Source organism: Artibeus jamaicensis, unplaced genomic scaffold, assembly GCF_021234435.1.
Source record: "Artibeus jamaicensis isolate MK-2021 breed Jamaican fruit bat unplaced genomic scaffold, CSHL_Jam_final contig_519, whole genome shotgun sequence".
Taxonomy (NCBI): Eukaryota; Metazoa; Chordata; class Mammalia; order Chiroptera; family Phyllostomidae; genus Artibeus; species Artibeus jamaicensis.
The window spans coordinates 16,879,807-16,896,983 of record NW_026521871.1 but is presented as its reverse complement, the minus strand read 5'-3'; the positions used below and the strand labels follow the sequence as shown (position 1 = coordinate 16,896,983).

At 48.7% G+C, this 17,177-nt stretch overlaps 1 protein-coding gene across 6 annotated transcripts in view; it reads left to right on the top strand.

Annotated features, from left to right (window-relative positions):
- Positions 1 to 17,177, top strand: part of SRGAP3 (SLIT-ROBO Rho GTPase activating protein 3) — a 246,116-nt gene that overhangs the window by 171,183 nt on the left and 57,756 nt on the right. For all 6 annotated transcript variants that reach the window (XR_008392305.1, XM_037134659.2, XM_037134658.2 and 3 more), the window contains exons 5-10: positions 793 to 978; positions 5,780 to 5,908; positions 7,650 to 7,871; positions 9,695 to 9,796; positions 12,046 to 12,243; positions 16,562 to 16,646. Coding sequence is in view for 5 of the 6 variants with exons in the window: in XM_037134659.2 (XP_036990554.2) it covers positions 793 to 978; positions 5,780 to 5,908; positions 7,650 to 7,871; positions 9,695 to 9,796; positions 12,046 to 12,243; positions 16,562 to 16,646 (922 nt within the window). In the remaining variant the exon portion in view is untranslated. The remainder of the gene's footprint in view (positions 1 to 792; positions 979 to 5,779; positions 5,909 to 7,649; positions 7,872 to 9,694; positions 9,797 to 12,045; positions 12,244 to 16,561; positions 16,647 to 17,177) is intronic.

Sequence of the window (17,177 nt, the reverse complement as noted above, 5' to 3'; positions counted from 1 at the left end):
CTTGTCGGTGCTTCTGATTGTGGGGTTGGCCACAAGGATGTAAAGTCTGGAGACTATGCTGATAACACTGTAGGATCTTAGGAGGCCACTTTGCCCTTCTGGACCTCAGTTTCCCTATTTATAAAATTTGGTGGTCGGAGTAGATGCCATCCAGAATTTCCTCCGACTCAAACATTCCCTTGTTATAACAATATACAACTTTTATTATGGATGCAGAGTAGCAGAGTGCAATGTGTTTTACAGTCATTTTACAGTCAAGGATGAGTCTAGTTCAGGGAGCATAGAATACGTATTCAGTTACCCAGTGGTACTCCTTTTGGGGATAGAGCCATTTTTTGGCCAATTTTACTTAAGGAAATAGAAGAGAAAATAATTTGTATGTTAGTGAGAAGGATATTCCCATGGGAGTTCCATGAGTATTGGAGGAGGGGCTTTCCTGATGACCCCCCAGAAGGGGGCAGGCTAGAGAGGTCAACTGCGGAGGAGCCAGGTCACCTCTGAGAACTCAAGTGTTTGGGGGCTATGTTTGCCCTTTTAAATTGTTACTTGTCCATTCCTGGCACTTAGTAGGGACTTAATGATGGTGGTGGTGTTGATGATGATGATGAAGGAGCTGCTACTGATGATCATCTTCATTTCCAGTCCTCAGAGAGTTTGTGTAGAAGTAAAGAGCTGTGGGAGCTCAGACTGCATCATGGGAGGAGGGAGGGCTGAGCAAACTGCAGTGCAGAACTTTGGGGGCCCAGGCTGGGCCCTCGCAGCCTGCTGATTCCCCCACTCATGTGTCCTCAGGTCATGAAAACCTACCACATGTACCACGCGGAGAGTATCAGTGCGGAGAGCAAGCTGAAGGAGGCTGAGAAGCAGGAGGAGAAGCAGTTCAACAAGGCTGGAGAGCTCAGCATGAACCTGCTCCGCCATGAGGACCGGCCCCAGCGCCGCAGCTCTGTGAAGAAGATTGAGAAGATGAAGGAGAAGGCAAGTGAGGGCTCTGGGGCAGGAAGGGGAGGGCCAGGCCCCCTGACAGCCTCAGCCTCCCCTCTGCACCTTGTAGGGTATGAGGGTAGAGTAATGCTGCCCACATCTGATCCTTTTGCCTAGGTCAGCAGGCAGGGAGAGGTGCTCAGCTGACAAGCCAGGTGTCCTGTGATGAGACTCATACCTCTTGAGTGCATTCTCTGAGGGGCAGGAGTCATCAGGCATTAGTGGTGGCAAGAGCTTACCCCCAGGGATCAGATAAGTGGCTGGGGGTCAATTGGGACTGAGTGTGTCCCAACAAAAGGGAACAGCACTGGGCTACCAACCAGCACCTGGCAACTTGGAAAAGAACCATTCCAAAATTGCCATTGCCAAGGCAAAACGCACCTACCAGCCCTGATACACAGTGATTTCAACTTGTGAGTTAGAATCGCTGTGTATCAGGGCTGGCAGGTGCTTTAGTAGGACGTGGTGAAGAGTATGCTGGTCTTGGATAGACCGAGTCTGAAAATGCCACATTTATAACACCTCTCTGAACTTCAGTTTTAAAATCTGACAGTGGTGGCAAATAAATCTCCCATCCATGCCAGCTCTGATCTGTTGGTAGTGGCTGCCCAGGGCTCTGTGGTGTGGATCATGAGCCCTCTCCAGGCTTCAGCTGAAAACAGTGCTGGGATCGAGTAAATGCTGCCGTGGCCAGAATTCAGAGGGGCAGTGCACAGGTTGCTTTTCTGTCATCCTAGCTAGGTGACTTCTAAGGTTCATTTCTTCTTAAAACACTATGGTTTCTTGTTGAAGGCTCTTCATTCATTCATTCATTCATTCATTCATTCATTCTCTGGAATCAGCAGGAATCTTTCTATGTGTCAAACATTGTACTGGATGTTTATTTGGGCTTAAATGAGATGGATTCTATGATGATATGATCCTATAGCCCTTAAAAATTATAGGAGATTGAATGGGAACAAGATCCAACAGGACCTGGGTAAGCTGAGAAAGTAACCAGAGGCAAATAAAATAGGATTTCAGGGTAACTGCCAAGTGCAAAGAAAAATAGGCTCTACAATACTCAGGCAGAGACTCGATTAAAAAATGGACAAAGGATTTGAATAGACATTTCTCCAAAGAACATGTACGAGTGGCCAATAAGCACATGAAAAGACACTCAGCACCGGTAGTCATTAATGAAATGGAAATCAGAACCACAGGGAGACACCACTTCATACCCATTAGGATGGCTAAAATAAAAAAGGCAGACACTGTCCAACATAGATAAGGATGTTGAGAAAATGGGACCTTCGCACACTGCTGGGGGGAACGTAACATGACTCAGCCACTTTGGAGAATATTTTGGCAATCCCTCCAAATGTTAATTGTAGACTAAGTTAGCATATGATTCAACAAGTCCACTGACAGGTATCTACTCAAGGGAAATTTAAACATATGAGGTCTGTCCAGAAGGTATCCAGCCATGTAATATGAAAAATTCATTGAAGAAGACACAAGATACAAGAAACATTGTACATACGACAATGATACCTCAGTCCCCTTCAAAGTAGGCACCTTGGGACCTCACATAGTTCTCCCAGTCTCCATCAACTGCCCTATTGTATTTTCCTGAATCTTATTGATGGTCTGAAATTTCTTCCCTTTTAAAGGTGATTTGAGTTTTGGGAAAAGGCAGAGGTCACAAGGTGCCACATCTGGTCTAGGGGGGCTGAGTCACCTGGGCAATTTGATGTTTCACCATAAAACTCTACATGAGTGGGCGTGTTACTGGGATGAAGCTGCCAGTCACCAGTTGCCCATAGCTATGGCCTCCTAAATCATCCGAACAGTTTCTATGGAGGAATGTTTAAGCTTAACGCAAAATTTGACGCAGATTCATTGCTCTGCTTTCTCAGTCATTTTGAATGCAGTGGCCACGCAGTGCACATGCTCACTCAGTGTCATCTACCACCCTCACTGACTAGTGCAGTGGAGTCGTCATTGTTCACACACGTGTACTCCAGTCCACTCTCCTTGGCTCTCGGGTTACACTGATGTTGTGCAAATTGTTTTTGATATATTAACAATGGCCGTCTTTTTCCAGACAGACCTCAGATGTCTATATAAAAACTGGCACATGAATGTTCATAGAAGTGTTATGTATTATAGCCCAAAAGTTGAAACAACCCAAATGTCTGTCACTGATGAACAGATGGATAACATGCAGCCTGTCCACGCAATGAATGTTATTTAGTCATACAGAGGAATGGAGCACTGATTCATGCTACAGCAGAGATGAATTTGGAAACAGTGTGCTAAGTGAAAGAAGCCGGTCACAAAAGGCCACCTGTTGTAGGATTCTATTCATAGGAAATGTCCAGAATTGACAAATTCATAGAAACAGGAAGTAGATTAGTGTTTGCCAGGGGCTGGGGCAGAGGAGATTAGGGAGTGACTGCTAGTGGGTGCAGGGTTTCTTTAGGGTGATGAAAATATTCTCAATTTAGAAAGTGGTGCTGGTTGTATAACTGTGAATAGAAAAAAAATATGGTCAGGGAATTACGAACTAAACATAGGGAGATATAGAGAGAGGTAAAGAGAATGCTGTCTGGGAATCTGGAGACTAATTTTTATTCAGAGTTGTATGCTAATTAGCTATTTGGCTCTTAGACAAACTACCTCTCCCCTCAGTTCTAGTTTCTTCACCTATAAAATGGATGAATTAAACCAAGATACCTATAACATCCCTCCCAGGTGTACAACTGTATGAGTCCACAAAGGGCTGAAAATGGTCTCCGGGTCAGAGTGGCGCCTGAGAATTGGCCAGGAGTATCCAAACGCTCTGTGGGGGTCGGGTGCGTGGATGGTGCAGGTGTTACTGCCAGAGGTCTGTTTCTGGGATTTCCCAGAATAAATGGGCCCTGGAGAAAAGTCCGAGGATGTCTCTGGGGATATTCCTACTAAACAGCTAGGAGAATCAGTCTGGATAAGGAAGGTTTAAGAGTGTCTAGGTGAAGAAGGAAACCGTTTCTTTAAGGAGAGCTGCCTTTTTACCCAGCAGTGGGGCTCATTAGTCTGAAAGGGGTGAGGCCACAGCTCTCCAACCCATGTACTCTGTACGCCTTCCTGCCCGGCTGGCCCACAACAGAAGCAGCTTCCGAGGGAGGCAGTCTGGCTCCCAGCCACGACCGGCCCCTCGGGCTGCCCCACTCTGCCTCTCTTACCACTGACATCCAGACAACCAGTGAAAATCATGTAATGACCGCCTTGTGCAGGGATTGTTTGGAGTGAGACGGGTGCAGCAACAAACAAGGCATATCCCGTCCCCGACTTCAGAGGGCCTACTTTCTGGGGGGGACACTGAAATGCAGCAAGTGCACAAAGAGGTAAAAATATAATTTTGGGTGGGAAAAAGTTTTTTTGAAGAAAAACAGAGCAATCAAGATGTCCTTCGGTAGGTGAATGGATAAATAAACTGGTAAATCCAGACAATGGAATATTCACTAAATGTTTAAGCTCCAAAAAGAAATGAGATAGTAAACCATGGAAAGACATGGGGACCTTAAAATACATATGACTGAGTGAAAGAGGCCAATTTGAAAAGGCTACACACTGTGTGACTCCAACTATGCGACGTTCTTAAAAAGGCAAAACTGTGGAGACTGTGAAAAGATGAGAGGTTGCCAGGGGTTGGAGGGAGGGAGGAGTCAAAAGGCAGAGCACAGCAGGTGTTCAGGGGGAACTGCTCTGTGTGACACTAGGGTGGTGTCCAAACCCACAGAATGCCCGACACCAAGAGGGAGCTCTCAGGTCCTCTGTGAACCCTGGGTGGTGGTTATTAGTGAGTGTACCACTCCGGTGGGGGATGCTGATAACGGGGGAGGTTGTGCAAATGTGGGGGCAGAGGCACGTGGGAAGTCTCTGTACCTTCTCAATTTTGCCGTAGACCTAAAACTGCACTACAAAATAAAGTCTTACAAAATTACATAAAAATGAAAATCACTAAAAATTGAATGAAGATTAAATAAGTGAAAAAATAGAACAGGTCAAGGGGATAGAGAGTGGAGAGCCGGGCAACACATTTTGGACAAGGCTGCCATCAGAGTCCCATCTGACCGTGTCACCTTGGGTAAGGGCCTGAATAACTTGAAGGACCAGCCACATAGAGACTTGGAAGGATGGCCTGCCAGGCAGGGGAACAGCTAATCTGAAGGCCTAGAGGCAGGAATGAACTTGACCTCTTTAAGGATGGGCAGAGAGGGCTGGCAATGAGGGAAAGCATGGAGGAAGAGGGACTCGAGAGGTCACCGCGGCCATCGGCAGAGTCTGGGCCGCTAGGGAGGGCTGTTGAGTAGGGGGGGGCAGGCGGTCTCACTGACTCAGCTCTGGTAGGGGCTGGTGACAGGCTGCTGCTTAATGAATAGTGCTGTTGTTGGTCCATGCGGGCAATATAAGATGAGCTTTTTTCAAAAAATCCTCACCCAAGAATGTGTTTCTTGATCTTAGAGAGAGAGGAAGGGGGATGGGGGGAGAGAGAAACATTGATCGGGTTGCCTCCTGTACTCGCCCTGACCGGGGATCAAACCTGCAACCTTTTGGTGTACAGGATGACACTCCAACCAACTGAGCCACCTGGCCAGGGCTAGGCGAGGTTTTTGAATACAGGGCCCAAATCTTACTCACCTGGCATGTGGAGTAAGGTATTCTAGAGGGGTAGTGCAGCAGATTGAATTACCTGCAATGACCATAAAGAAAATTTCAAATCCCTTCCATCAATGGCTCGGCTCTCACATCCACTCTTTCTTTCCTCCAGAGGCAGGCAAAGTATTCTGAGAACAAGCTGAAGTGCACGAAGGCCCGAAATGACTACCTGCTGAATCTGGCGGCCACCAACGCAGCTATAAGCAAATACTACATCCATGATGTCTCTGACCTAATCGATGTGAGCACCTGGAGCCTGGGACTGAAAGGGCCTGGGCTGGTGCCAATCACCCTGTCCTTAGCTGAGCTTCCAGTGGGGAGGGCAAGGGCCCTGAGCATGTGGGGCCTGGGAGATAAGTTTCTTCTTCCATGGGTGGGAGAGGGCCTGTGGTGGACCCTACACCATTGGATCAGGCAGTCACATACTCAGAGTGCAATTCCCAAGTACCCTCCTCTACACCAGCCCCTTGGCTGGGTTTGGGGGATGGGAGCAACTGCCCACAGCTCACACCCTAGGGATTTCCCAGAGCAGCACAGACCCCCCAGGTCTAGTTGTCAGATGGCCACACACACAGGAAAGAAAATTGTCAGCGAGACAGAATTACAGCTGGTCCACGAGTATCGTGAGGTTTAAGGGTGCCAGTCTCCCCCTTCAGTGTAAAATCTGCATGTAACTTTTAATCCCTGAACCCTTAACCATAGCCATCCCTTGCTAACTGCAGAAGGTCCATTCCTTGATATAAAACGATGTGGGACATTGCATAGAGTTGGCCCCCTGCCTACACAGATTCCCAACCCTGCATCAAAAATACCGTCTTCAGTCCCCAGCTGGTATAATCCGAGGATGTGCAGGCTGGGATGCAGGGAGCCAGCTGCACACTTAGTGAAAAGAATCCATGTATAAGTGGACCAGCACAGTTTAAACCTGAGTTGTTCAAGGGTCCACCGTGCACCGGTTGGCTTTACAGGGGGATGTTATCATTGGAGAAATCGGGCAGTTTAAGCAAAAGGAGAATGGCACACTGACTCCCGAGTGCCAGCTGCATAGGACAGCCCAAAGGGACAGCTGTGCTTGGAGAAAGAACATTGTGAGCCGTGTCATCAGGGAGAGCTTTTGTCATCTATGTTGGAACTGGGGCTGCTTCTTGCATCTTCCCCCACCTAGCAGACGGGGATTTGGCCCCGTGGATGCTCAGTGAGGATTCCTTAGTGCCGAATGGGTGCTTTTCCTCCGGCCTTGATGGATCCCGTCAGGAGAGCTGTGGGAGGGAACCATGATCACCATCCCCAGGAGGGGATCTGCTGGGCCCTGCCTCTGCCTTCCGGTGCCTGAGGCCAGACCCCCCACCTGTTTCTTACAACTTTCCTTTTCATTCTTTCCAGTCCTCAAATTTTTATTGAGCAGCTACTAGCTCTAGGTCTTGAAGTGCTACAGGAGACAAAAGCCAGTGGTTCTGCCCTCATGGAGCTTATTCTGCAGAACCCTGTCCTGTTAACAGGAAATTGCAATGCTACATGGCAGATGTCACACTGAGGGAGGTGGAGGGACATGTGGACCCCTGGGGGAGGCACATCTGATATAAAGTCTGAGTGGGGAGAACATCAAAGAAGACTTCCTGGAGGAAGTGACCTGTATACTGAAACCTGAAGGAAGGACTTTTGTGCAGGAGGAGAGAGGAGGACTATGTCAGGCAGAGGGAATGCATGTGCCAAGGCCTAGACGTGAGAAAGAATGTGGTGAATTTGGGAAGCTGAGAGAAGTTCTGCTTTCCCCAAATGGCAGTCCCCAGCCCCCCCCGAAGGTGTTGGTGTGATTTGTGTGGTAGGATTCCAAAACGTACAAGGGCCCCCAGGATGAAAGACTTTGACTATGGAGTAAGAGGTAATTGTAAGTCATCATGATGGGACAGGAAGTGCTGGTGGTCCCTGCTGTCACGCCACAGCCCTCACCTGCGCCCTTCTGTTGTGTGCCTGTTTCCAAGTGCTGTGACTTGGGCTTTCACGCCAGCCTGGCCCGCACCTTCCGGACCTACCTCTCCGCTGAGTACAACCTGGAGACCTCGCGCCACGAGGGGCTGGATGTCATCGAGAATGCAGTGGACAACCTGGATTCTCGAAGTGACAAGCACACTGTCATGGACATGTACAACCAGGTCTTCTGTCCTCCACTCAAGTTTGAGTTCCAGCCCCACATGGGGGATGAGGTACGTTTCTCCGAGGAGCCATGCTTGAGGCTGCTTCTGTCTGTGCTCCCATCTGCTCCCAGAACATCAGTGGGATAAGGACCATTAGCCCCCCTTCCACATGCAACATGTGTATATCAAGGCCTGGGGTCAAGTTCTTGGTCCAAATGTTGCCCCAGCCAAGGAGTTTACCACTAATACCTTAACCTTGCTGGCTCAAGTCCCCCACCTGCAGAATTGCAGGACCTTAGTGCTCCTTCAAATGCCCCCCACTTATGTCCAGAAGACCCCAAGAGAGTCCCACATCTGCGTACTTTCTCCCCTTGGATCGCAGAAGGCTGGGCCTCATCACGGCCACTCTGGCCAGAGCCTCGCCAGGGTGCTGCCTGTCCTCCAGCACAGGAGGTACACCCTCGACGGCGCTTCCTCGGTGCCTGTGCTGCTCAGACCCTCGCTGTATTCTGAGGGGGAAATGAGGGGATAGGGCATTTGTCACTGGCCCCAAAGCAGCACACTAGTTACTCAAGCTTCACAAAATTCCTTATGCAAATAGTTCCTTGAGCTTTTCTGTATCATTCCTCCCTCTGTCTGGGGCTTGGTTCCTGGGCTCGGAACCGATGGAGGGAGCCATCACACGGCCTCCCTCCCGTCTCTATTACTCTACCCCAGGGATATATGCGCAGGACTTCCTCCCAGCGGCCTTGCCTGTCCACCTAGATGCAGGGTCCAGCACACATAGTGCCCCTCTTTTATTCCAAAATCTTTCATTACAAAATTATAAGCATGTAATTCTGTCACATAACAATAGCATGGTCAAGTACACCATTTTAGGCAAAATGTTCAAATTAAAACTGTATTGCACCCATATTATTACCCGACCAACCACACTCAAGCAGGCCTTTCCTCTGCCAGACCCTGTGTATCCCAACCAGGCACATGGGAGCTCAGGGAACCCAGATCTGCTGGGTAGAGGACCCCGCCTGCCTCTGGATCCTGTGGGGGCTCAGCGGGACTCTCCACTAAACTTGCATGACAGGGAGGGACGAGGAGGCTCAGCAGATGGCATTTGCTAGACCCTCCGGATGGTTCTGCCCACTTTCTTCATCTGCAAAAAAGAAGCCTGTGCAGGGCTTCCTGCGGCGCCTGCCCCATCCCTCTGCCCTCACACCTGGCCCTTTCGGCCCATCATCTGGACCTAAAATTCTGACCTCATGGTTACCACTGGTGCCTGCGAAGTTTGGGTTGCCCGGTTAGTGGTAAATAGCTAGTAAATAACAGAGCCCTACTATCCCTTATGATCTCAGCTGAGTCACCCAGGCAGCCCAGCCCACAGGTGGTGACAGGGCCCTGGGTGGAATGGATGTAGGGGGAATAGCATTTCTCCCCACTCTTCCTCTTCTCCACCTCTCACTCAATCAAGCTGCTGGGGAGGAAGTTCTGTGAGATGAGACCACCACACAGTTGCTTCTCTGCCTCTGAAGCACCTGCTGGGGAATAGGAGCACCAGCTGGTTGTTGCCCATTTACTGTTCTTTTCATTGGCTTCTCTTAGGCAGTTGTTTTGTTACTACAACTTCCTGCCTGGAAATTAACAACTAGTTTCACTTACTGAGATTATGTCAGAGCTCTCACGACTGAGAGGCCAATGGTGCGATTCGGGAGGGCGGCCCCTTGTTCCTGTCCAGTGTTACCAGGTTTAAGCTGTGGTTCCTTTGGCAGGTAATTTAAGGTCTTCAAGCCTGTTTTCACAGCTTTTTATAGGGATATTTGTGATAGCTCTGGCCCTAACTCCACACAGGTGATGCGGGCACTGGGCAACCACGGGGGGCGCTGTTGTTTCTGCAGGTGTGCCAAGTCAGCGCTCAGCAGCCTGTGCAGACGGAGTTACTCATGCGGTACCACCAGCTGCAGTCCAGACTGGCCACTCTCAAGATAGAGAATGAGGAGGTGAGTGAGCCCCTCTGCCCTGGAAGGGATTTCCTTACAAGGGCCTAGCGTGTGCTGGGGAGTCCACACTCACCAAAGAACACATAAGAAATTGGGGTTCATTTGTAAGATGGACTATTACCCAGCCATTAGAACCATGCACACCAAGAATATTTAATGGTAAGGGGGAATTTTCACAAGATATTAAGTTAAAGAAATGCAAAGAGAGAGTAAAATGGTATGTTCAGTATTATCATAACTAGGGTAAACTAGAGTATGTTCATATGTATCTGTGTATTCACAGTTACAGAAGAAAGACGGGGAGGAAGTACTTCAAAATGTTAATAGTGGTTATGTCTGGGTTGTAATTTCTGTTTTCCTCTTTGTGCTTTTCTCTGTTTTCTGTGATGAGTTTATATTATTTTTACCATCAGAAATAATAATAAATATTTTAATTCACACAATTAGATAATAAATAACCCCAGGCACACTAAATGTGTCATGGATTCTGTGTTCCAAGGAACTTTTTTCTCACCATGGCCAGTGTACCTCCGTGCAGCTGGTGACACAGGGTTGCCACTGGGAGGGCACAGGTGGAAGTCCAGCTGTGTGGTCCCACTCTGATGTGGACGGATGAGGCCAGGTGGGAAACCTTCCATTCCGGCCTGGACACCTCCATGCAGGGAGGATGTCAACCAACTGGAGGACACCAGGATGTGGGGAGTGTCGCCCAGGATTGTGGGCAGGTTCATCATTAAGAAGCATTCACAGCTGGAAGTGGGGAGCCATGGTCCTGTCTTCACATCTGAAGACGGCTGTCCTTCCTGGGCAGAGAGGCTGGTTCACCCAGGGTCTCCATATAGGACAGAACTCAGGCAGATGTGAGACAGGTCATCTCTCAGGATGAGGATGAGTCAAAGCACTTCTTGCGGAGAGGTTATGAGGAGACATATTATGTATTTATTTTTCAAACCTAACAAACTGTTTTCTTTATTTATTCACACTCTACACCTTTCCCTGAAACATTTTAAATTGTTTACATGGAACAATATATGGATAATAATGTTAATGGAATTTAAATTGGAAATTGGGAGATTGGGGCCACAGAAAGAGTAAAGCAAGTGTTCATCTGTGTAGGCTGTCCATGATCATGGAAATTCTTGATTTTGAACTTGAGCTTCTATCAAGCTATGTTAGAAAGAACTGATTCGTTCATTTATTCATTCAACAACTATGTATTTAGTGAATACTTACTCAAGTATTTCTTAAGCACATATTATGTGCTAAACATTGTGCTAAGTGCGGAGTAAAGAGAGTGAGAAAGACAACATAGTAGCTCCTCTCATGGAGCTTCTATTCTAGTGACAAAATATAGATAATCTAAACACAAAAGCAAACAAACCAATACATGAATGAATATGCAAAGTATTAGACAGAGACAGGCACTAAGTTAAGAATTGTTGTCCCGGGGGGGGGGCGCCTGATGTCACTAGAAGGTGACAGTTAAGTAGAGAACTGAGTGACAAGAAAGAGACTTTGAGGAACAGTAATTTAACAATGAATGTGGGTGCAGGTTCCCCTGGAACTGTTTTCAGAATGACACTCCGTCAGAGTACAGGGCCCAAGCCAGCGAAGGGAGTCCACACTCACCTATTGTAAGGTGGCGGCTTGTGTGCCCTGCATGTGTAGCCTCCTGGGGTCCCATTCAATCCCAAGAGAGAAGTTGGAATCCTGGAGAAATGACCAGGCAGTGGTATCTCAGCATCTGTCTTCCTCAAGGTTCTCTTTTCTATCCGGCTTTTGACAGGACTCAGATGGCAGATCTCTGGAAGGTCCATTCATTGAGGATGGCCACTCAACTTACTCAGACTTTGTCCCCTCCCTCGAGAGAACCAAGAGTATTTTTAGTGTTTCCCCTCCCCAGGGGACCTGCCAACCATTGAAGGAGCTAGTTTGGGGCTATATAAAACCAGGTAGAGAGAAACACACCTAGAAACCTGGGTTCCTTGTCCATCACAATATTCTCCAAGGTTCTCTCGGGATGAAGCAATTCAATAAAACAACTTTAGATAGGGAAACCTGGGTTCTCACCCCAGCCAGCTCACTGGCCTTAGCTTGCACATCAGTGTAATAGGAATGAATGATGATCTTGTCCTGCCTGCCTCCTATGGTGCTTTGTGTGGAAGAAATAAAGTAATGGTTGGGAAAAGGACTTTGAGGTGTCAAAGGCATTCTGAGGCTAAAGGATTTTCATTGACATGTTTTCCCAGGTGAGAAAAACCCTGGATGCCACCATGCAGACCTTACAGGACATGCTGACTGTGGAGGACTTTGATGTCTCCGATGCCTTCCAACATAGTCGGTCTACAGAGTCTGTGAAGTCGGCTGCCTCTGAGACCTACATGAGCAAGATCAACATTGCCAAGAGGAGGGCCAACCAGCAGGAAACAGAAATGTTTTATTTTACAGTAAGTGGACCCAGAACTTGCTGTCTGCCGACCCCCTGGCATTGCCTTTTGGGGACCAGTCCAAGCTAGTGGGAGCCAGCAAAACCACAGGGGTCAGGTAGACCTACGATTCTTCCAATATGCTTCTCAAATTAAGTTACCTGGCTTGGCTTTGTGAAGTGCAGGAACTGAGTTACCAATGACAGTATTGGCATTGATCGTGAATTGACAGTTATTGCAGCTTTCCGGCTCTAGGGAAAAACCAGAGAGTATGTTCAGTAGGGTAAGAGGAAAATGGTAATGGAGCCAGGTGCAAGCCCCATGTAACAACCTGAAAAGTTAGTGGGTGGTTGTCTTGTTGCAGTGTCTTAAATTGGGGTGCAGGCTTTGGAAACAATGCCATGCGTGGTCCATGCCAACTGCTGGTGAGTTGGCAGCCCTTTATATAAAATCCTAGATGGCTAACAGTCCACTGCCAGGGACAGGGAGGAACAAGGATAGGAGGCAGCAGGGCTTTAGTTCGACATGTGTTCAGTGAACATAGAATTCGGATTTGTAAGGGACCTTAAATCCTCTCTCTGAGGCTTGATCCCATTCAACCATATCCCTGTCAAAAAGCCATCCAGACTCTGCTTGCACAGCCCCAAGATGAAAAGCTCCCTCTTTCCCCAAACAGCCCTTCTGTCTGGCTTGTGTCTGGCTATAGATATTGTAATGTTTTCTGCTTTATTTGTTGTGTTCAAAAACCCACCTCACTAGGATTTCTGGTGATTGATCTCAATTCTGTTCTCTGGGGTGAGCCGGAGAGAAGCTGATTGTACGGTTGTTGGTGTGGCTGCAGGGAGCTCGGTTTTCATTTCTCCAGCCTAACCATGTCTGGTTCCTTCGGTCCTGCCTCATAAGATTTTCTTTTGAGTGGCCTCAGTCTCCTAGTGACTCTCTCTGGTACATGGTCCCTTTGTCAGTGCCTCTTCCAAAGTGAGACTCCCAGCAGTGTAGTCTGACCAGTGCGGAATAGAGCTAAATTCACACAGTAGGTGCTATGCTCCTTTTCACATGTCCTAAGATCATATTCCTTTCTAAAAATAAAGATGGGTTTATACCAGTTAAATCTGTCTCTACACCCTGGCATTGAACCAGGTTGCCCTACTTCCAAAGGATGTGTAGGCAAGGTCTTGGGTAGGGCTTGTGTTTACCACCAGTGGGATTTCCTCCTGATGGGTTCAGTTCATGGCTTGCAGCTGTCAAGACCCTGATCCAGTTCAACGTACAGGGGGTGGGACAAAAGTAGACTTACAGTTGCTCATATGGAATATTTACAGTAAATAATAAATAACACAAGAATAAACTTTGTATTTCATGGACTCACTACCATAGACCTACTTTGCTCACCCCACCTGTATGTGCTGCCTCATCAGCCCTTGTGTGACCTGGGGAGTCGGTGAGCGTGGCTTCCAACCTGAATGTCAATAAGGAAAGAAAGCCGGTATGTCAGGGGCAAGGCCAAAGACAGAGTTGCTCAAAATATGCCACCAGGCTAATATTGACCCACTAATCAGCACTTTCAGATTGTGGTCGTTTAACCGTCACAAACTCACCCAGTTCTCACATTCATCTGGTGACAGCCCTTGTCAGATCCCTTGTTAAAAACCAATAGTCGACAAGCACTGCATTTCCTCCATCAACACTCTGTGACCTTGTTGTTTTCAAGAGAGAAAATGTAGCTGGTCTTAGGGAATCAGCTGATGCTGATTTTTAGCGTTCAGGACTTCCACTGGTGCCTCCTGTGCTTATTGGGAGAATTTGTGGGTGTGAGAAGTGCATGTGAGTGTTAATTCACTCTGGCAGCAGAAACAAAGGAATCTGGGTGGCAGGGCGAAGAAGGGGGTCCAGTCTGGTTGAAGCTGAAGGATAGGATTCACCAACATCTATGAAGAGGGTCATCGATGTTATGTGTTCATGTTAGTATTCAATTCATCCGCCTGGTTGGCTAGTACAGCTCATGTCTTGATTTTGTAACATTATATTGGGTATTTATAAGGACATAATATTCCACAGTACAATTTGATGGCATTCTTTCCTTCATGGGTCACACATGAAGGCTCAGTGAAGCTTGGAAGAAGCGGTCAGAGTCCACAGGCCCCGGAGACCCAGGGGTGAGTGGATAACCCACTAAGGCTTTACTACGTGTTTGGGATTGAGAGCTTCAGCTACCAGGGGCAGTGGAGCACGGTAGAGAGAATATTTATTTATACCTCAGCTGTGCTTTATATGGTGAATTTTTAAAAACATGATGGGATCAGGGTCATTACTCCCCGAAGCATTCAGAGAGAGCCTCCAGGAGAGTAGTTATTAAACTGAAGTGTGCATTTGAATCACATGGGAAGCTTGTTCAAAACATAGGTTCCCAACTACCATCCTCTCCAAGGTGGGGCCCCGGAACAGTGAACAGCTTTGGGCCTCCGTGGGGTTCCCAGGTGAGAGATGAAGGCTTAGACTCTCAGTATTCCAAGCAGAAAGCTGCATTTTGATCCTCTCCACAGCTGGGTAGGAGGCCATGGTCCCTGCACCACACTTGGAGAAAACTGCAAGTCAACTCTCCTTTTATACCGAAGGGGCCATGGAGGCCCAGAAATATTCAGTAATCTATCCAAGGCCACACACTGAGCAGCTGAGGCTTGGAGTCCTGCCTCCTCCTGGCTAGAATGGAAATGTCGAAGCTCCCCACGTTTGCCATCCAGGATTGTGGTGATGGCCAAGTGGTTGTGTTTGAAAACTGTCGAGTGCTCTGTAGATGCAAGGGGGAGTGACTCTTCCTGGCCAAGGGACGAGGTCATAGGACCTAAGAAAGGCCATGGCCAAAGTGAGGGGACATCACAACCTTCTACCGGCCTGGCCACTGCAGAAACCCACCGAGGTGGGAGCAGGGTGAGGTGACCCAGTCCCACCTGTGCACGTGTCAGCCCCCACCCAAGGGCCTTGCCCCTACAACTGTGTTCACAGAAGATGGTGGGTTCCAGACACCCCTTCACAGGTAGTATCGGGGCCCTGAGCCTCCAGGGCCCACTTCCCTGCTCCTCTACTCCCCCTGCTGAGCGTCCTGGCTGGGGCAATAGAGAAGATTTCTGCGTGAGAAACTAGCTGGCAGATCTGGAGCAATCACATCCATTCATGTGCCTTAATTCCCGGGGTTTTTCAATTGCTATTCCAGCTACTTAGGATGTTTCTTCCCTGATGTACCTACACAACCCCCTCCTCACCTCCTTCAGGACATGTCAGCTTTGCAGCGAGATCTGCCCGATCCCCTGTCCTCCATTTCTGCTTTATTTTCATTCACAGCATTGCCCCCATCTGACCAATAGTGTACTTTACTTACTTTTGGCCAGCTTGTTTCTCTTCTCACTCTTCTGCATCAGCTCCAAGTCAGGGATTTAGCTAAATCTCTCAGCATCTGCTGTAGACCAGGCATATAGTTGTCACTGAACTTGGTGAGGACCGCGCCTACTGTGGCTCACAGTCCAGCAAAGGCATGCCGCGGCTGCGGGGACTGCAGCCCTGTGTTTGGTGATACAGGGTGGCAGGGGAGCCGAGGGAAGTCGGTACCTGTGTGAAGGTGTGGCTGAAGCCCTCCTGAACTTGGGACAGGCAGATACATTTCTATTCTGGGTGGCCCTGTCCCTCCCCACTGCTTAGAGTGCATTGTGCTTGGCCAGACCCCTGAGCTTGAGGCAGCCGGGGGTTCCAAGGGCCTTGAGCACATCACTTCCCTGTGCCAGCCTTACCTGTCTCATCTGGATAAAGAAGAAAACATATCTCCCTTATTATTTTAATAAGACCGTCTCTAGGGGCCTGCAGGGCCCTTCCTCCTGAGGCAGGCCAGGTGGAAGAAGGACTTGTTTCGAAGCTCCTCTCTGACAGATCCGATAAAGCTCTCTTGCCTCAGCTGTGTGCCCCAGGGATGGATCCGTCTTCATTGCTCTTGGTTCAGAAGCACAGTGAAGCTTCGATGCCGGAAGATGCCCTCTGCTGGGCTCCCACAGCGCTCACTTGACAAAGCGCCTTTCACTGCTCCCACTCCCCCAAGCTTTCTTTGTGTTCCCAGAGCAGACCTGGAATGCCTGGAGCCCTCATAGGACTGGGCAGCCAGGCTCAGCAGAGCTGGGGATCTGGCGGAGCAGAGCGAAGGAGCCCCTGCAGAGGCCCCCCTCTCCCCATGCTGGGGTCCTTGAGGGTAGCACAATCTCCCTTTGACCTCTCCACCCTAGAGGTCTGTTCCACAGCAGAGACTGTGGGACTTGGCCCTGCCATCTCTGATGTCCTTGTGCCTTGTGTCTTACAGAAATTTAAAGAATATGTGAACGGCAGTAACCTCATCACTAAGCTGCAAGCCAAGCATGACCTACTCAAGCAGACCCTGGGTGAAGGTGAGTCAGGGGTCAGAGGCCTGTGAGGAGGGGCTGTCTTCCCCACTGGGTTGTGTTGTTGCACCTTAAGCTGTTTTAGCTTAAGACACTGGGCACTTGGCAGAATGATGCCTGGTACTGGGGCCACCTTCCAGGACTGAGTAGTCTGCTGTAGTCTCTAGTCTATCACCCTGGTACCAGTGCTGAGAGGGTTCCAGTCTGGCTGCAGAAACTAGGGGGCACGTACAAGTTTTGGGTTATTTGTAGGGGAGAGTCTAAGGCAAAGTGCTAAAGGAGTCCCCAGTAGGGAGGGGGTAGACTTCAGAGACACAGGGGTCTGCATTAATGCTTCTCGGGACTACATTGCAGTGACCAGGATTCTAGGTCCAAAAAAAAAAAAGCATATGTGTAAGGTAGGGTTCTGTCCTTGAGGGGCCTGAGGACTAGGTTTAAATCTACCCAGCGGTTTCCATGGCATACAAGGCCTTATGTCATTTGACATCTGCCTACTTCCCCAAACTCATCTACCATTTTCACCTCCCTTACTGGGCT